The following is a 19,588-nucleotide window of genomic DNA, read 5'->3' on the forward strand; positions in this document are numbered from 1 at the left end:
AGAAATTTTTCCTATTTTCTTATTAGTATACATGTTTTTCTTTTAAAAAAAAATAAAAAAAAATTATTTTTAAAAACCGTTAACAAATATGACCCAAAGTTTTTCATACAATTTCTTAAGAGCTTGTTATTACAAACTATGTTTAATATTGTTTCTAATTGGCATGCATCTTCCTCAGCATTGCTCCTTCCCATAAATTTTGTAGAAAAAATTCATTAATGGTTGTCTCTTCACCAAAAAATAACAAGAAAACATTTTTTGAGTGTCAAGTTTTTCTATCTTATTTTAATACTTGTAACTTAAAAGTGTTAAAAAATTTAATTTTAAATATTATTATGACTCATCTTTCAATCGACTTTATAAGCATTATGCTTCGTAATCTCTTTTTATCCAAAAATAAAAAATAAAAATCCTAGTTAACCACATTTGCTACTCACAATGTTATATATTTCTAAATTTGAAAATTGACACCTCTTAAAGGTCTTTCTCATTAATTCTTTTGAAAACAATTAAAATTAAGTCATTATAGGATATGATCTTACCTTTAGTAGTAGTATAATCAATCAATTTTAGAAACATTGATTCTTAATACATAAAATCTAAATAATTTTATTTCAAGATTAAAACAAATAACTAAAACAGTTCTTGATTTATTAAGACAAGGCAAAAAGAAATTTAGTTTATCATGGGAAAGCAAGTGAGCAATAAACAAGAAAATGAAAATTCATAAGAAGGCAATCACATTATAATATAATATTAATGTTTTTGTTGTCTAAATTTTTAAATTTGAATAATTAAAATTTATGAAGTTTAATTTTGTTAAAAATTGGATAAATTATGAGACAAAAATAATAACCTTAAGTGATAAAATTATAGTTTCAATTTTGAAGTTTTTGGATTTATTTTAGATTAATTTCTTATTTAAATTAAATAATTTTTACATTTGATTCTTAAGTAACATTCATAAAAATAAAAAATTTAAATTTTCTTAAGAAACATGAAAAAAAAATTATTTCTTGATGACATATTTGCTAATTTATCATAAATTCATTTCTCATTCAAATAGTATAAAATATAGGTAATTTAATTCAGTATTAAAATAAAAATTGTCCATAACTTTCAAAAAATAAATTTAATTTTATTATTATTTCTCAAAAACTATTTTTTATCAAAAAATAATAATAATAATTACTAAACATGTTTTTGAATTTGAAAAACTAATTTTAAAAATATTCCCAAATACACTCTTAATTTCTAATAAATTACCATAAATTTGAAATTTTAATTTTTATATTTGATAAAAAAAAAATTTAAAAACCCTTTTAACTTTTTTTATACCATAGCAAATAAATATGTTACCTCGAGGTTTAATGTAGTAATTAATAGAAGATAATCGAAATAAAATTTTCCACCCCTCCCAAAAATTAATCCAACAATTACTCAAAAATCCTTTCTGTATGAAACTTCACGTACAAAACCAAACACTCCCTCCTTTATGAGCTTGAAGCGTTGAACAACTTCATTTCTCTCAAACTAGCCGTTAGGGGAAGACCATGATAACTCTCTCTCTTCCCTCTCCCGCCCAACCCCTCCTCCCACCTTCTTCCAAAACCCTAAACCCTTCCCGCCAAAACATTATCCCCTCCTCCCACTCCCTCAAAAACCCCAACTTCGAGCCCCTCAAGAACCGTCTGATCCGCCAACTCGACGTGGGCCGCCTCCACCATGCATTCTCCACCCTTGATCTCATGACCCAGCAAAACGCCCCACCAGATCTCACCACCTACTCCATCCTCCTCAAGTCCTGCATCCGATTCCGCAACTTCCAACTCGGGAAACTCGTCCACCGGAAGCTAATGCAGTCTGGACTCGAGCTCGACTCGGTTGTGTTGAACACTCTGATCAGCTTGTACTCAAAATGTGGCGACACCGAAACCGCTAGGTTGATTTTTGAGGGAATGGGAAATAAGAGAGACTTGGTTTCATGGAGTGCGATGGTCTCATGTTTTGCGAATAACAGTATGGAGTTGCAAGCAATTTGGACATTTCTTGATATGCTTGAATTGGGGTTTTACCCGAATGAGTATTGCTTTGCGGCCGTGATTCGGGCTTGTTCAAACGCCAATTACGCCTGGGTTGGGGAGATAATTTATGGGTTTGTGGTGAAAACCGGGTACCTTGAGGCTGATGTCTGTGTTGGGTGCGAATTGATTGATATGTTTGTGAAGGGTAGTGGTGATTTGGGCTCAGCTTATAAGGTGTTTGACAAAATGCCTGAGAGAAATTTGGTTACTTGGACTTTAATGATAACTAGATTTGCACAATTAGGTTGTGCAAGAGATGCAATTGATTTGTTTTTAGATATGGAATTGAGTGGTTATGTACCGGACCGTTTTACATATAGTAGTGTCCTTTCTGCTTGTACAGAATTAGGATTGTTAGCACTAGGAAAGCAATTGCATTCACGAGTAATACGTTTAGGATTGGCATTGGATGTTTGTGTTGGTTGTAGCTTGGTGGACATGTATGCAAAGTGTGCAGCAGATGGGTCAGTGGATGATTCGAGGAAGGTATTTGAGCGGATGCCTGAGCATAATGTTATGTCTTGGACTGCAATTATCACAGCGTATGTGCAAAGTGGAGAGTGTGATAAGGAAGCTATTGAACTTTTCTGCAAGATGATATCCGGTCATATACGGCCTAATCATTTCTCATTTTCAAGTGTTCTCAAGGCATGTGGAAACCTTTCTGATCCATATACAGGTGAGCAGGTGTACAGCTATGCAGTGAAACTGGGCATAGCATCAGTGAATTGTGTGGGGAATTCTCTTATTAGCATGTATGCTAGGAGTGGAAGAATGGAAGATGCCCGAAAAGCTTTTGATATTCTCTTTGAGAAGAATTTGGTTTCTTACAATGCAATTGTTGATGGGTATGCCAAGAACTTGAAGTCTGAAGAAGCTTTTCTACTCTTTAATGAGATCGCAGATACTGGTATTGGTATCAGTGCTTTTACATTTGCTAGCTTGTTGAGTGGGGCTGCAAGTATAGGTGCAATGGGCAAAGGTGAGCAGATTCATTGTCGGTTATTGAAGGGAGGCTACAAGTCAAACCAATGCATTTGTAATGCTTTGATCTCTATGTATTCTAGGTGTGGTAACATTGAAGCTGCTTTTCAAGTTTTTAATGGGATGGAAGATCGGAATGTAATATCTTGGACTTCAATGATCACGGGTTTTGCAAAACATGGATTTGCAACCAGAGCTTTGGAAATGTTCCATAAAATGCTTGAGACAGGGACAAAGCCGAATGAGATCACCTATGTTGCCGTATTATCAGCTTGTAGCCATGTTGGTATGATCTCTGAGGGACAGAAACACTTCAATTCAATGTACAAAGAACATGGAATTGTCCCAAGAATGGAGCATTATGCATGTATGGTTGATTTACTAGGCCGGTCTGGACTTCTTGTAGAAGCCATGGAGTTCATTAACTCAATGCCCCTCATGGCTGATGCTCTGGTTTGGCGAACACTGCTTGGAGCCTGCCGTGTTCATGGTAATACAGAGCTTGGAAGACATGCTGCAGAGATGATTCTTGAGCAGGAACCAGATGACCCAGCAGCATATATCTTACTGTCAAACTTGCATGCTTCAGCAGGTCAGTGGAAAGACGTAGTGAAGATCAGAAAAAGTATGAAAGAGCGTAATTTGATCAAAGAAGCTGGCTGTAGTTGGATTGAGGTAGAAAATAGGGTGCACAGGTTCCATGTAGGGGAGACTTCCCACCCTCAAGCCTGGCAGATTTATCAAGAACTGGACCAACTGGCTTCCAAAATAAAGGAGATGGGTTACATCCCTGACACAGACTTTGTTCTTCACGACATAGAAGAAGAACAAAAGGAGCAATTCTTGTTCCAACACAGTGAGAAAATAGCAGTGGCATTTGGGCTTATAAGCACAAGCCAGTCGAAACCCATCAGGATATTTAAGAATCTTCGCGTCTGTGGCGATTGCCATACTGCAATAAAGTACATTTCAATGGCAACAGGGAGAGAAATAGTAGTAAGGGACTCTAACCGGTTTCATCATATAAAGAATGGGGTGTGCTCTTGTAACGATTACTGGTGATAACCTACATGGAAATGATAATCTACATGGAACCGAGTACAGACGATGAAATCTACCGAACACAAGTTCTATGTTCAAGGCAGGGCCATTGCCTAAACGCCAGTCTCACGAACTTGTTGGCACTGGGAATGATTGAGTTGAACATTGACGAATCTGAAGAGGTTGCTTGGGGTACGGTAGATTCAATATGAAGGAATCTTCTTTCACAAACTCAGAAGCAATGCATGGATTGATTTCTTTCAAGCTTAAAGCTCAAAAGGGTTGGATTTAGGCAAACTTGCTTTCAGCCCAGAGCCTAAGACATTTTTTATTGTTTTGATATCATATAAACAGAATAAAAGTGCTTATATATGAATGTAAGTGATCTGTGTAGTTGATATCTGCTGCATCCTTGTAAAAGTGGATGTTTGCCTTCATCTGCGAAACCCTATTATGTATAATAAATTGAACCATTGTGGTTGATTTGGGAACATTTGTGATTGATTTGTCTTGGAATTATGTTGAAATCTATTTGAGAATCAAAATATTCTTAATCTATTTTCTATATTTTTAAATATATTTTAAAAATAATTTTATATATAATATTTTATTTTTAATTATTTTTCATATTTATATAATTATTTTTAAAAGAACTTAAAATAACTAAATATTTTTTATAATAGAAAACTGTTTTCTGTTACTTGGTTGTCTATCGTACTTTCTTATTTTTTTATTGAAGTTTTTAAAAACAGCTATTAAAATAGAATCTAAATTTATTTTCTTTTTTTTTGTTTTAGAAAATAAAAAGTGTTTTAAAAAATAGTTATCAAACACGATCCATTGTTTCAGCAACCAAAAAATATAAAACATATTTATGTTCTTAAAAAATAGAGAATATGATCTTTTGTTATAATATCATTTAATTATTTTCACTTTTTAAAAAAAAAAAAAATTATACAAATACAAATAATGATTAAAAATAAAGTATTATATATAAAATTTATTTTTAAAACATATTTAAAAACATATAAAATAAATTAAAAACATTTTCAATTTCCAAACAGACTTTTTTTTTGTTACGAAATATCAAAATATTTTTCTAAACTATTTTTTAAAACACTTCCCAAATAAAAGCCTTATTATTTTGTAACTCTTTCCTATGAACAAAGCACTCATAATTTTTAGAACACAAAAAATTAAGAAAGGATTTTGATTATTTTTTTCAAAATAGCATATATATTTTCATACAATATTTCTTAAAAACAGTTTTTAAATCTTCAAAATTATAACTAATGGAAGGGAACATACAGGAAATTGTGGGTGACTACATATATAATTTACTTTTGGTTTATCCACAAAAACATTTACTAAAATTTAATTACCCTAAGCCTATACAAATCCTTGAAATTTAAGGTCAATGAGACGTAATCTTCCTTCAATCTTCTCCCTTATTCCAAGTGAAAAAGTAAGGAAAATTCGTGGAAGACTCCATGTTGTTCTGCTCTTACTTGTGGAGAATCCTTTTAGCCGTGGACTAAACGTTTTTGTTACCTTAACTACTTAGTCACCATTTCCATAATTTCAAGGAAGGTGAATGACAAAATTCTTATTTGTATTCTCCTATCATTTTTATAATTTTTTTTATTATTTGATCTTACAACGTAAATCATAATTTTTCATATGTAGAAATTACGAAGAAAAATAGTAAAATTATTCTATAATTTCTCATAGGTAAAAACCTTATAAAAAGAAATGAAATATTTTATAATTTCTAAACTTTTTATGAAAAGAAACTACGAAGAAATGATTAATTTTATTTTATGTTTTATCTTATTAAAAGATATCTAGAAAGGCTATGTTTGGTTCCTAGAAAATTTAAGAAAAATGTAAGGGAAAGAAAATAGAGAAAAAAAAGTAGATGAAAAGAAAAAATGAAGGAAAATAAAAAATAGATTTGAACTCGATAAATTATTTTTATAAACTTCAGAAAAATTGGATTGATCACCTTAAAAAAAAACCTTGAACTACATCTAGTCCTAAAAAAAGTAATGGAGAAATAATTAATCCAAAAATATCATATCTTAATGCAATTGACACGTTAATGTATTTTGTAAATTATATACAATTAGATACAACTCTCTTTGTCAATTTATTAATAAGATAGACATTCTCAAAAACATTGAAATCGGGTTATTACTACAACATTTTCATGAAACACCAAACATGGATTTATAATTAAAAACCATTCACTTGGTTGGAAAAAGCTTCAAGATATTGCTTTAGGTATTGCCAAAGGAATTGAATATCTTCACCAAGGTTGTGATCAAAGAATCCTCCATTTTGATATCAAACCTCATAATATTTTACTTGATCACAATTTTAATCCAAAAATAGCTGATTTTGGCCTAGCCAAATTATGTTCCAAGGAACAAAGTGCAGTTTCTATGACTACAGCTAGGGGAACCATGGGCTATATCGCTCCAGAGATGTTATCCAGGAATTTAGGGAATGTGTCTTACAAGTCAGATATTTTTAGCTATGGAATGCTATTACTTGAAATGGTAGGAGGAAGGAAGAATATTGATGTTACTGTGGATAATACTAGCCAAGTTTACTTCCCAGAATGGATTTATAATCATCTAGATCAAGGTGAAGAGCTACAAATTCGAATTGATGAAGAAAGAGATACTCAAATAGTAAAAAAATTGACAATTATTGGACTTTGGTGTATTCAATGGTTCCCAAGTGGATCGTCCTTCTATGAAGCTTGTGGTTCAGATGTTAGAAAGAGAAAATAATTTATCCACGCCTCCCAATCCTTTCACTTGCACCAGTCCAACAAAAACAAATGCAAGCACATCTAAAAGATACCTTCAACAAGAGTTAACAGTTATCTCATAAATTGAATGAAAGATGTTATCATGTCTTTTTCAATTTTTAGAAGTGTGTAATTTAAATATGATGTAGTAATCCTCCATCAATGTAGGCTCATAATTTTATTGTTATCATATACCAATATTTTTACTACAATATTCATTTTGAGGCTCAACTTACAATATGTTTCAAAAGGTCTCTCCCACATAATTGATTTCTTCTTCATAATGTTTTCTGTGGTATAAGCAAAAATATATGATTAGTCTCAACCTAGTTCAGTTCACCTCCCCAAAGCTTTGTGGATCACCTTTGACTAGCAAAAGGGAAGCTTATTTTACCAAATTTCAGCAAGAAGTCTAGCAGTCTATCTTTGGGGGAAAAAAAATTCTGTTTTTAATAAGATTTTCCGTTATAGATTCAATAGCATGTCATAATTTATTGGATAAATTTCAAAATTTCAAATCTAGTGTATATAAAGTGGCTGAGAAACAGTGGAAAAACTTTGGAGATGAACAATGTTGCTTAAGAATTGAGGCTTTTAATTATTGACAATAGGATATATATATATATAAGCCTTAAGGCTTTTAATTATTTATATTATAGAAGTTTGAGAGAAAATGTGACCAAAAAAATAATGTGAAAAAATGAAAGAAAAAAAAGTGAAAAATAATATAAATATATTTCTTTTCTAAAATTTTTGAAAATTATATAAATTGTATTATTATTACTATTATTATTATTATATATGTTTTTCTTTGTACCTTACACAATAAACTAAAGAAGGAAATTTTTATTTGTCTTTACTTTATTTGTTTTCTTTTCTAGTACTTCTAATAATCCAAAAGAAAATCTAGACAAATAAAGATACTTCCTGTTAGAGAAGTATGTTGGTGTAGCTTAAGTTTCTTCAATGGTTGCAATAACATCCATCAGATTCCATGGTCTTGAGATTAATGGATGCTTTGGTTTCTTAAATTTTAGTTTTCCACTCCATATAAAAATGGTCCAACATTAATTCTATTGATTAAATTGACTTTGAAAATAAGAATCCAATTGAATCAATTTCCTTGGTAATAAGTGGAAATTTGTCCTTACATTTGGAGGACTTCATTTCTTTCTCTTTAGAAATATGAAATGAGCTTAATGTGATAGAAGGAAGGTGTGAATTTCTCATCCGTGGATTTTTAGGGTCAAGCTAATTAATTATTCCACCTACTTGGTAGACTATAAGGGTTGCCAATGTTGAAAAGCGAAGCAAGACCCAAAAAAAACAGACTTGCTCCTTTCCTCCTATATGTATTTATCTACTTTTCCACAAAAAAAATCCATCATTAAGAAGTTCTCAACTCCTTCCATCTATCACATCTAGCTCATTGCACAAATCTAAAGGCAAAGGAATCAAATCCTCCGAATGTAAGGATAAACCTCAATTCAATGCCAAGATTGACTAGGGGGTCTTCATTTGAAAAGTCATATATATAGATTCCATCACTATAAATTAACGATGGGCCATATGTAAGAACAATGGAGCACACATTACAATGACTTCACATGTATATAATGGACCACATGTAAACAAAAAGTCATTGGAATTATTGAAGGTTCATGATGCTACAAATTTGTTGTTGGTTAACTAGAATTTGCTATAAGACCTTTTATCAAAAGCAAAATTCCTTTTTTTTTTTTTTTTTTTTGTTTATAATCTTATTAAGTTGATAAAACAATGCATGAAAGAAACTCTTAAGTCTGACCATTACATTTATTCAATTACATCTAATAAAACCAACTGGAAATCCTTAACTAGTTAATTTGTTTTATGAACTCTCGATAACTTGACAAGTATCATTTAATTAAGATATTCAATCTATAGTTTATATTCTTGAAAAGAATAAGATTCTTATTTTATTTAATTTCTATTTGTTTAGGTAAAAATATTGCACAAAATATCTCATATTGGTATTTTCTTGTAAAAAAAATAAGTTATCTTGAAAAATAAAGAAAAAATTACCAAGTTGAGATCAATATATAAAGTTTATTTTTCATATGTAAAAATATAAAGCTTCCAATTTCAATTGAAGCTATGTTAATCTTGCATTTAATCTATATCCCTAGTCTCTTCTGGTCTCCTAGAGTATAATTTATATATTTTATTTTAAATTTATTGTGATCTTTATCTATCCACATGAAGAAGTTTTGGTAAATGAAAACATAATAAAAAAAATGTCATAATATTTTTTCTAAGGAATAGAGAAATAATAAACAACACCATATTACTATGAAGATATGAAGATGTTGCCTTGACTTTTGGATAATTTAATAGATTTTGCTCCTCTTGTATTGATAGATGGGATATTCTAGATGGTACAACTCATTAGTATGGCTTCTAAATCTCTGTAAGTAGATTTACAAAATATATCATTGAGCTCAAATAATAAACAACACCATATTACTATGAAGATATGAAGATGTTGCCTTGACTTTTGGATAATTTAATAGATTTTGCTCCTCTTGTATTGACAGATGGGATATTCTAGATGGTACAACTCATTAGTATGGCTTCTAAATCTCTGTAAGTAGATTTACAAAATATATCATTGAGGTAGTTAGATGTGATAGAGCATGACACCATGAATTTCTCAACTATGAATTATGCAGAAAAGTTGACACGGTAGTTTTGGAAGAGCACAACTTAATTGTTCTGGTTCTATCTTGCCTGACTGACTATAAAGGTCACAAAGTTGAAAAGTCAGCATTATAGAAAATTAAAATTTTATAAATAACCATTTAGAAAGTTTATCCACTTTTATGGGGACTTTCTTTAAGGTAAAGCTACACGCTTTAGAGGCAAAGGATGCAAGCAAATTATCTGAGGAAGTGGAGAAATCCTGTACGGAAGAACTAGATAATGTATGTAAGTGGAGAAATCCCGTTCTATTAGTTGACTGCAAAGACGCCAACATTGTGGGGCGGTTGATGTGTCCAGTCAATGTTTTTTAGCACTTTCTCCCAGTGGTTAAGAGGTGATACTTTACCTAAACCATTTTTTGGAACCAAACCGAAGATTTATAACAAAAAGCAGAACTGATCGTTCTTAATCTATAGTCTAATAAAAGAGCGAGACGGAGAGGAAAGAGACCATCTCCAGCTATGTTGAGGAGGCTCTTATTTGCCAGTTTTGCAGCCATTTTTCTACTTCTGTTACTCCCAACAACTTGCAAAGCCAAGCTGAATCATCATCGCTGTCACTCTTCTTGTGGGAATATTCCGGATATAAGCTACCCTTTCCGACTGAAAGATGACCGACCCAGGTGTGGAGACAGGAAGTATGAACTGGCTTGTGAGAATAATCGCACAATCTTACACTTATATTCTGGAAGATACTATGTAGAAGAGATCAATTATACTAGGGAGACAATAAGGGTGGTTGATACTGGCCTAAAGAAAGATGATTGTTCTTCTCTGCCTCTTCATTCTTTGACTTATGCAAACTTCAGTTACAGAGATCCATATCGTCTGTCCTATGAGACCTTAGATGTAAATTTCATTGATTGTGAAGCTCCGATAAATTCTTCTCTCTACATCGACATGGCACCTTGCAGTAGAAACAGTTCTCCCAACTCTTCTTTATCTTCGATGCAAGCATATTCATATGTTGTAGTCAAAGACATGGCCCTGTCAGATTTAGAGGACTCTTGCAGCGTAGGCTTGGTGGTTGGCTTCTCGACCACAGGGCAGAAGATTGATAATTCTCTTCCGGACATCCACAACCGGCTGCTGTATGGGACTGACCTTACATGGGGCAATTGCGTCCTATTCTTCTTCTGCACTCCATACGGTGAGATGTTAGAATTAAAAAAATTTCTATGTATTAATGAACTTTTTTTAAATATTTTGTTTATCTAAATCTTTTTTTTTTTTTTTTTATTGCAAAGAAGCACTATAAAAAATGTTGCATCCGTTCCTTTGGTAATTGAATGTCACATTGTGTAAACCTGTGTGCCTGTTACTTAACATGATGTATTGTTTCCTTTGAACTACTTTTTCCAGCTTTATGATTTAATTCCTCCTTTTATCATGCTGATGCAGATGGTAAGGAGCATTTAATGGAGAAGTTATATGGAATTGCAGCATGTGAGAGTTCTCTTTCCACCACCAAATGCTTCCTTCTTTTATATGCTTGTCTATAGAATGTTTCAGTATCACCTCTAATTTGGTTTAATTTATTTTGTTATTTTGAACAGGCCTTGGCAGCTGGGTAATCCTGCTCACTGGTAAGACACATTGTATTTTCCTCATTCAGGTTCTGAACCAAAGAAATACGGTAATATGAATTTTGTAACAGACTAGGAAAGATGACTTAGGTCTTGAAAGATAGGACACATTCGGAGAAAACACAAGCCTTTCAAAAGCATCTTTCTGTTACCCAATAACTAAGAGGGAAAATAAAAATAAAAGAAAACCTTAAGTTTAACTTAACAAAATGGTATTGCACAGAATAATTTAAGATTCCCTGATGATTTTTCTGTATTTCTCCTTTCCAGTTCTTGCAGTTGCAGCCAAGATTTTCTTCGGGGTTCCATGTGTGTTAATATTTCTGATCTACAAATGGAAAAGGAGGAGCTTATCCATGTACCATGCCATCGAAGAGTTCATTCAGACCCACAATAATCTAAAACCTATTAGGTACTCTTACTCGAACATTAAGAAGATGACCAAAGGCTTCACAGAAAGGTTAGGTGAGGGCGGCTATGGTTCAGTATATAAAGGAAAGCTGAAAAGTGGCCATCTTGTAGCAGTAAAAATGCTGGTCAATTCCAAAGCTAATGGACAAGATTTCATCAATGAAGTTGCTACAATTGGAAGGATTCATCATTTCAATGTGGTGCAACTAATTGGATTTTGTGTTGAGGGATCAAAACGAGCTCTTGTGTATGACTTCATGCCTAATGGATCTCTTGACAAGTACATATTTCCTGAAAAGGAGGAATATATCTCCTTGAGCTTTGAGAAAATGTATCAGATTTCTCTAGGAGTGGCCCACGGGATTGAATACTTACATCGGGGTTGTGATATGCAAATCCTACATTTTGATATCAAACCCCATAATATTCTTCTTGATAAGAATTTCACTCCAAAGGTTTCAGACTTTGGCCTAGCAAAATCTTATCCAGCAGATCATAGCATCGTGTCTTTAACTGGAGCAAGAGGGACAAGGGGATACATGGCTCCAGAACTGTTCTACAAAAACATTGGAGGAGTCTCATACAAAGCTGATGTCTATAGTTTTGGAATGTTGTTGATGGAAATGGCAGGCAGAAGGAGGAATTTGAATGTGTTTGCTGAGCATTCAAGCCAAATTTACTTCCCTTCCTGGGCCTACGATCAATTCAATGAAGGAAAGGGCATAGAAATAGGAGATGCCACAGAGGAAGAACAAAAACTTGCAAAAAAGATGGTCCTAGTAGCCTTATGGTGCATACAGTTTAAGCCCAGTGAACGTCCTTCAATGCACAAAGTTATAGAGATGCTTGAAGGAAAGGTTGACCAACTGCAAATGCCTCCAAAGCCTTTTCTAACTCCACAAGAGGTGTAAGTGGATGATCGTGGAAAGAAAACGAACACAACAGAAATATCATGAATTAGTATCAGTTAGTGTGTACTACTGGTGTAGCTACTCAAAGGAGTACGCCACATTAGCCTTCTTGATGTCCATCCCCATCTATGATAGTGCAAGCTTTTTTGGAGAGTGTGATATACAATATGAACCCAAATTCTACATGCTTTAAATTTTTAGGAAAATTGATACTTCAATAAAGCTCTGCCCATGTATTTAGTTGTTCTTGAATATTGAAAGGTAGGTTATCCACAGATTATTTATCAGCTTTCCTAGTAATTATATGCCCTACCCTTGTAGTAATGCCCTTCTTGATGTCCACCGATTCCACATCCCCTTCTTTGGCTAGAGTTGATTTCCAGTAATATACTAGTTTTCTTGTCATTTATGATATTAAATATGTAAAATAAAGAAACAAAATGACAAAGGTTAATTTTAGCTTTGTTTGGGAGTGTTTTGGGAACAGTTTTTTAGAATGGTTCTTAAAAATAGATTTTTTTTTTTTTTTTTTTTTTTGGTGTTTTCAAAAATACTTGATTTCTTCTGCTTTGTATTATCCTGGATACAAGTATAAGATTGTGCAGTTATTCTCACAAGCCAGCTCATACTCGCTTTCTCCGCAGCTCTGTGGATCATCTTTCAATCGGAAAGGGTAATATTCCCGCAGGAAGAGGTACAGACCTGATGATTCCGCTTGGCTTTACATGTTATAGGGACTAACAGAAGTAGAAGAAGGGCTGCAAAACCAGGAAATAAGATCCTTCTCAACAAACCTGAAGATGGTCTCTCTCTTTTCTGCTCTTTTATTGGACTTCAAATTAAAAACAATCAGTCTGGGTCCAACATTGCCCACTTGGAGACCATGCCAAAGAGCATTGACTAGTGCCTTCTTAGTCAGCTAAGTACAACAGGATGAGAAGACATGCAGCCTCTTCATTGACATACATACATTATCAAGTTCTTCTAAAGTGGGAATCAGTAAAAGCACACAATTAAACAAGTATCTGTTCTTCCTTGGAAAAAGCAATGAATATAACACGAATTAATAGGTCAGTCAACAGAGGAACTGTTTTCTTAAAAGAGTGAAGAAATTTTCCTGGATGATTGAAGACAGCCTAAATTTTCTGATTGTCGGAGGCAGAATTCATACTTTAATCTAATAAAATGCTACGAGATTAATGAAATCAAAGTGAACATGCCTAGCTATAATGCCAAAGAATGGAAATTCATGTTTTCATTCCTCAGCTTTGTTCCATGGAAATTAATTAACTTAATGAATCCTCAGTGAAAAGTCTCATGTCAATCCAACACTAATGCCGTGGAAAATGATCCCATTTAATTTTGAAAAGTATTTTCATGAAAAGCAGTTCTTAAAAATTGTTTTTTAATGTTTTGTAAAACAAAAGTATACGTGGTAATTGAAATATTTTTAACCTATTTTTTATATTTTTAAATATGTTTAAAAAATAAACTTTATGTATATTGTCTTATTTTTAATTATTTTTCATTGTATAATTATTTTTTAAAATGATCTTCAAAAAACAAATAAAAATAATTAAAAGATGTTATTTAAAAATACCTTGACTTTTGTTTTTAAAAACAAAAAAGTAGTGTTTTTTGCTTTTTGATTGTCAAATATGTTTTTCAGTTGTTTTGTTCATGAGAATAGAAAACTATTTTAAAAAACAATTACCAAATATTACCTATGATTTTTGTAAGAAAACACTTATAACATTAAGAAGCGTGTTTAGTCCCTTTCAAAATCATTTTTAAATGGGCTTTTAATATTCTAGTATTGTAATAATCAATTACGTAAATGTAGTTCGGGTTAGTTTTGGTCTTGGTTTTGTTTGGAAGTCAAAGGTAAAGCCAAAATTATAATTTTAGAATGATAATATTAGTACCATAAAAATTTCCCCATACATAAAATATCTTCTTACATAAATTTGTAAATTAAGTTTAAAGTTTTTATTGATCAACAAAAACCGATTGTCTTAATATCAAAAACAAAAGAAGGTTGAGGCTACAACTATTATTACTAGCAAATAATTATCATTCTGCAGGTCTTCTAATTTATTTTAAATGCTTCAAACTTCACCTGCTTAGACCGGTCCAACAACTTCTTCAGCAGTCAGGCCAAGAACTTAGCCTTTAAGATCAATAAAAATAAACATTCCACATAAGAACTTGGTTTTTTTCCATTTCTTTTGACAAATGTAAAATTTTTGTAATTTGAAAATTTTCACCTTAAGCTCAATTTGCTGATTATTTGACTTGGATAGCTACTTATAAGTACAAACCATCTTTAAAGAATAAATTACTAACTGCTTAGGCCTAGAACATGTAATAAACACCTAATTTAAAAAACCAAAATATAAAGATTGTTTTTAGTATAATAAAAAATCTGGTTGCTTTATAAGAAAAATATAAAGCAATGTCTACTGGTATTTTTCAATTTGTCAATATAAGGAATGCAGACATAATAATAATAGAATTTAAGAGATAACAAACTAGTGATGCAACATAATGAACCTATTAACTTGTATTTTAAAAGAGAACCTTAGAAAGGCCATACTTAGGACTCTAAAATTTTCATTCTACTTATGATCTAACTAGGGAGGATTTTGGAAAGATCATAACCTCAGAGAAATGCATCAGACTACTACCTGCAATGGAAATTTGAACAGGATTTCAGATTCAAACATCGAGTTCAGGGTAGACTAAATACAAAGCCAACAAGTAAATTCACAAGTTTAATATTTGAAGACCAAAATTGACTCAAGAAGATGCTCTATATACTTCATTATCATTTTAGGATACTTCCAATTATGTGAATACAAGAAAAAAAAAAGTATTTTCTGTTTCACTCCTTTTTTCATTTTTTTTCTTAGAAAAAACTTAATTTCTTAAGCATTTCTTTTCACATAAAACTTTATATTATAAAAACTATTACTGGTTATTTATTACTATTATTATTGTAATAATTCATACAATGATCAAAAGAAAGAAAGAAAGAAAGGAAAAATCATTGCATGATAAAATTGCTCTATAGAACAGATTAAGTTAATAAACAAATTCATTTTTAAAATTTTCTTATGCTTATTGTAAGTAATGCACTATCATAGCAATCACATTTAGCATTAGCATATTCAATATCAAAAACGAAAAAAAGGACAAAAGGGAAAAAAAAATTGAGTTTCTTCCAGACCAGTAAGCTGATATCAAATTGTCCACCTTTGTATGATGAGGTTAGAAAGATGGCAGCCCCAATTGCTAAACAATTGGCAATTGGTTGATGTTAGCAAATAGCTAAACAAGAAGCTTAATAGTAAACCCCTTTCAAATATATGGATAGAGGGACTAGTAAGATGAAATCATTAAATGAATCTTTGTTTCTTTGATGGGGATTGCATTTTTTTTTTCTTTTTCTCTGATGGAACTTTGAAGTTTACATTATATTTTGAGAAAACCCAAAAACATGAAAAACAGGAAAAAAAAAAAAAAAACACTAGACAAGACTCCTAGCACCCCAAAAAATGAAGGTACATTAAAATAAAGTAAAAAAAAATTTGGTTATCATTTCTTTGATTAAATGATTTGTAACTTGAAAACCAAAAAGGAACAAAGAAAAAAAAAGCAAAAAAGAGAATGATCAACCAAAAGAAAAAAAGATGAACCCCAAATAGTTAGCATAGATACATTGAAGCCTCTTCCACCAAATCAATTAGGTGAAATATGGGTTCGAGGGCCAAACATGATGCAGGGCAAAGTTTGATCAAAAGTTTGTGTTAGTTCCTCTTCGCAACGATTTCTAACAACAAGTGACCTTATTTGAATCTCCCAATTAATTAGGATCCATTCAAATTGAACCATCTTAATCCATTTAGAAAGGAAACATGGTGGTTAAGACATCAATTTTGGTTAAAATCAAATTATTAATGTTTTAATTTTGCCTTGTATTGACTTGTGAAGCCAAACAATGTATTCCAAATCAGACTGCTTAATCTCACAAGTGGCTTGTCTTGTGCTGTGGGACCTCCTAAGCTAACCCTTATCTTGCTAACATCTGATTTGCCAAATTAGATGGATTAGACTTGTCAGACATGTTATAACATATAACTGAACACCTAAGATTCAAAGTTTGATTCTTTCAATTAGACCTCTATGACATATGTGAAATATAAAACTGCTTCTGAATTTTGTATCTCTTTGTACCATTGAGTTTCAAATATTCTACATTAAGGAAAAGAGGTGCTCAATAAAAGAGAATGAAAGAATGGTAAGATTATCATTCTCAGATATTTATAAGCCAATCTTGGCTATTATACCTTGATTTGTAGCTAACTCTCTCAGGATGTGAATTGCCTGAGATATGGTGGCCTCAAATGAAAACAGCAAGGAAAGGGAAAAACCAACCAGAAAGAAAAGGAATTCGATAATTAGTAAATTGGCAGGAAGAAAAAGCAAATGCCTTCAACCTAGTAGATAAATTAAGTAAAGTGTCTCTCCTATAAGCATCAAAATTTCCACTCAAAGAACAAATATCAAGCTTATGTCAATCAGCTGAATTAAAAATGAAAAAATGAGCCTAAAAAATCAATTCCTGATTTTTAAGAAGTTAGAAAATCACAAAATTGCATTTGCCCCATACATGAGATAACAGGATTTGTATAGAAGTAAAAGAATGGTTGGTGAAAACAAATGTTGAAGTCCATTTTAGATTACCACTTGAATCCTAAGAAATGAAAATTGAGGGAGGTAAATTAGGAAGCCTTTTCCCTCCTTCAAAATTGCATAAACCCCAAAACCTATCAAATATTTCTCTAAATAGCAATTATACATGATATAAATATAGTTAAATGACATGAATTTCAACATCTGAATTTTCAGATTTTTGACAAAATGCTTCTAGTCAATACCCATTAATATCGATAAACTTAATATTCATTTTTCCCTTTCTTTTGAGTGTTTACATGAAGAACAAAAGTAGTCTAAGGGGGTTTACTACTTTGATGGATTCAAAATAAAAAATAAATAAATAGATAAATAAAATGAAAAAAAAAAAAAAGAAACAAGATTAAGATGAGTCAAAGTGTAGAATCCGAATTAGGGTGCAAAATGAAGAGCTTTGCTCTATCCGAAGCTTCCATAGCCTTTGATTTCATTAGGCGCAGACAAGGCACTATAATAATAGCAGACTCCATTGAATTTCATATCACTAAAATTTTCAACTTCATCTTATGCATGGAAGACAAAAAAACACAAAAGAGAAGGGGCACGAGCAATCATTGCTTCCAAGCTAAGCTTCGATGCACATGAAAAATGGAAAGAAGAATAAGAGTGCAGAGATGAGGTATGTGAAAGTATGGTGAGAGATTGATGCTCATAATAATTAGTAAATATATACAGGGAATCCAAACACAAACCTAACCCTAACCCTAACCCTAACCAGAAAAAGAGAGATGGGAGGAAATAGAAGTGATGAAAAGAAACCTAATTTGAAATCAAAGAAAGAAAGAAAGGAATAACAGAGTGTGAAGCCGTGGAAGGAATGAAAGAATACCTGGAAGATGTGGGCGATGAAGTGGCTAAAGAAATTGGTCGTTGAGCGAGTTGGTCATTGATCTCAGCCCCCTCAGTGATGAGGACGTCAATGACGACAACAATCTAGTCGGAGAAATATACAGTGATGAGGATGGGTGTTATGGCTTTGGGAGAAAAGTTCAATGGTCTCTAATGGTGGCTAAGAAGAGTGAATGATAAAAGACATTGCTCTCAGTAGGTTCAGCAGTCTAAATTAGGCAGGAGAGATAGTGCTTATATCGTGGCTCTATGGTCGCGGACAAGCCCATGTGGTTGTGCCTATTGGGCCATATATTGCTATTAGAGCTTTTATAGCAGCAACCCAGCCCATGTGGTTGTGTCTATTGGGCCATATATTGCTATTACAACTTTTATAGCAGCAACCTATTCCTTCCCCAGCTATATGAGCTTTTACAGTAGCGATCCATTCCACCCTCAGCCATAATGATGTGGGAATTTATAATGTTTTTTTTTTTTCTCAATTTACCATTTGACAACATACATGGAACTCTTTCTGACAAAGTTCCATTGATATGCTCTACTACCCTATTTTGCTTTTTATAAAACAAGAAAATGAAAGATTTGTTTGAAAGCTATTTTTTTAAATTGAGTATTTCTCCGATCACTTAATGTTGTAGAGTTAAGTTGTCTTTTTAATAATTTTTAAGTTTAAAATAAGAAATTAACATTCATAGCCATTGGTATTGTATTTTGTTCTTTTTTCTTGAGTTAATATAAATATCATTTAAATATAAAAAAATTAATTATCAAAATTTATCTAAATTTAAACAAAATTACTACAAATACTTTTTATTTTTGTACCTAGATTTCAACAACCAATATTTATCTAATTTCAGATATTTTAATCCTTACTTAATATATGGAACTACCTAGAAAAGAATGAACAAGTGGTCTACGTGATTATCCCCAACATTAATTTCTATTTTATCTATAAATTCAATTAATATTCCAATATCAACAATGGTCAAGTCTTCATCAATCTCATGCACAAGATTTCTAATTGCACAAATAGACATAGTAATAATAGCAATTCATATAAACAAAAAGCTCTAGCCCAAATAGTTTGTGTTGACCATAAAGTTGCCTCCTCGGCCAAATTGGGCTCTGATGATGGTAGGCCTCAAACGTGTTGGGCTAGCCCAAATCCAAGCTAGCTAGTCCTACCCTACCAGCTAGCTCATGGGTCTGATGGGCCTTTAAGGACCAAATATTGCATATTAATTCTAGAGACCCTGTCTTTAAAAACTGAAATCAGGTCTGCAAACGGAGCCCTTTCAGGAAAGGCAGACCCTAAAAGTAAGAAAGTAGGAAGCAATTGGACAATTATTATTGTTTCTTTTTTTGTGGGGAGAATGGGGTTGGGAATTTCCGTCCCCCTCTTTGGCTC

At 32.2% G+C, this 19,588-nt stretch overlaps 3 protein-coding genes and 1 long non-coding RNA gene across 5 annotated transcripts; 3 read left to right on the forward strand and 1 right to left on the reverse strand.

The window, feature by feature from the left end:
• Window positions 1-1,524: 1,524 nt before the first annotated feature.
• LOC117910016 (pentatricopeptide repeat-containing protein At3g49170, chloroplastic-like) lies at window positions 1,525-4,477 on the forward strand. The gene has a single exon (XM_034824069.1). It carries the CDS (start codon window positions 1,554-1,556, stop codon window positions 4,128-4,130), a length of 2,577 nt encoding a protein of 858 aa, XP_034679960.1. The 5' UTR covers window positions 1,525-1,553; the 3' UTR covers window positions 4,131-4,477.
• A 1,869-nt stretch (window positions 4,478-6,346) lies between these two features.
• LOC117910025 (rust resistance kinase Lr10-like) lies at window positions 6,347-6,907 on the forward strand (the record flags this gene model as incomplete). Its single annotated transcript, XM_034824078.1, has 1 exon — window positions 6,347-6,907. A coding segment is annotated over one exon (561 nt), but the record flags the coding sequence as incomplete, so codon positions are not given.
• Window positions 6,908-9,894: 2,987 nt separating this feature from the next.
• Window positions 9,895-13,070, forward strand: LOC117910013 (rust resistance kinase Lr10-like). Of its 2 annotated transcripts, XM_034824068.1 has the most exons (5): window positions 9,895-10,818; window positions 11,070-11,114; window positions 11,225-11,254; window positions 11,525-12,601; window positions 12,674-13,070. In XM_034824068.1, exons 1-4 carry the CDS (start codon window positions 10,131-10,133, stop codon window positions 12,574-12,576), a joined length of 1,815 nt encoding a protein of 604 aa, XP_034679959.1. In that variant the 5' UTR covers window positions 9,895-10,130; the 3' UTR covers window positions 12,577-12,601; window positions 12,674-13,070. The 2 variants fall into 2 exon arrangements, with proteins under 2 accessions (XP_034679959.1, XP_034679958.1); XM_034824067.1 differs by having other exon boundaries at window positions 11,525-13,070.
• A 1,966-nt stretch (window positions 13,071-15,036) lies between these two features.
• LOC117910014 lies at window positions 15,037-18,370 on the reverse strand. Its single transcript, XR_004650513.1, has 2 exons — window positions 18,161-18,370; window positions 15,037-15,263 (listed from the first exon to the last, which is right to left on the reverse strand). It is a non-coding gene; the product is annotated as an uncharacterized LOC117910014 (long non-coding RNA).
• Window positions 18,371-19,588: the final 1,218 nt, after the last annotated feature.

This window comes from Vitis riparia, unplaced genomic scaffold (assembly GCF_004353265.1).
Source record: "Vitis riparia cultivar Riparia Gloire de Montpellier isolate 1030 unplaced genomic scaffold, EGFV_Vit.rip_1.0 scaffold541_pilon_pilon, whole genome shotgun sequence".
Taxonomy (NCBI): domain Eukaryota; kingdom Viridiplantae; phylum Streptophyta; class Magnoliopsida; order Vitales; family Vitaceae; genus Vitis; species Vitis riparia.

What these genes read in the sequence shown, in the direction of transcription:
- LOC117910013 (XM_034824067.1), top strand. Translation starts at nt 10,131, where the DNA reads ATGTTGAGGAGGCTCTTATTTGCCAGTTTTGCAGCCATTTTTCTACTT. An exon ending in GTTATATGGAATTGCAGCAT is followed by an intron (nt 11,115 to 11,224) that starts GTGAGAGTTCTC and finishes TATTTTGAACAG; the next exon opens with GCCTTGGCAGCTGGGTAATC. An exon ending in CTGGGTAATCCTGCTCACTG is followed by an intron (nt 11,255 to 11,524) that starts GTAAGACACATT and finishes TCTCCTTTCCAG; the next exon opens with TTCTTGCAGTTGCAGCCAAG.
- LOC117910016 (XM_034824069.1), top strand. Translation starts at nt 1,554, where the DNA reads ATGATAACTCTCTCTCTTCCCTCTCCCGCCCAACCCCTCCTCCCACCT.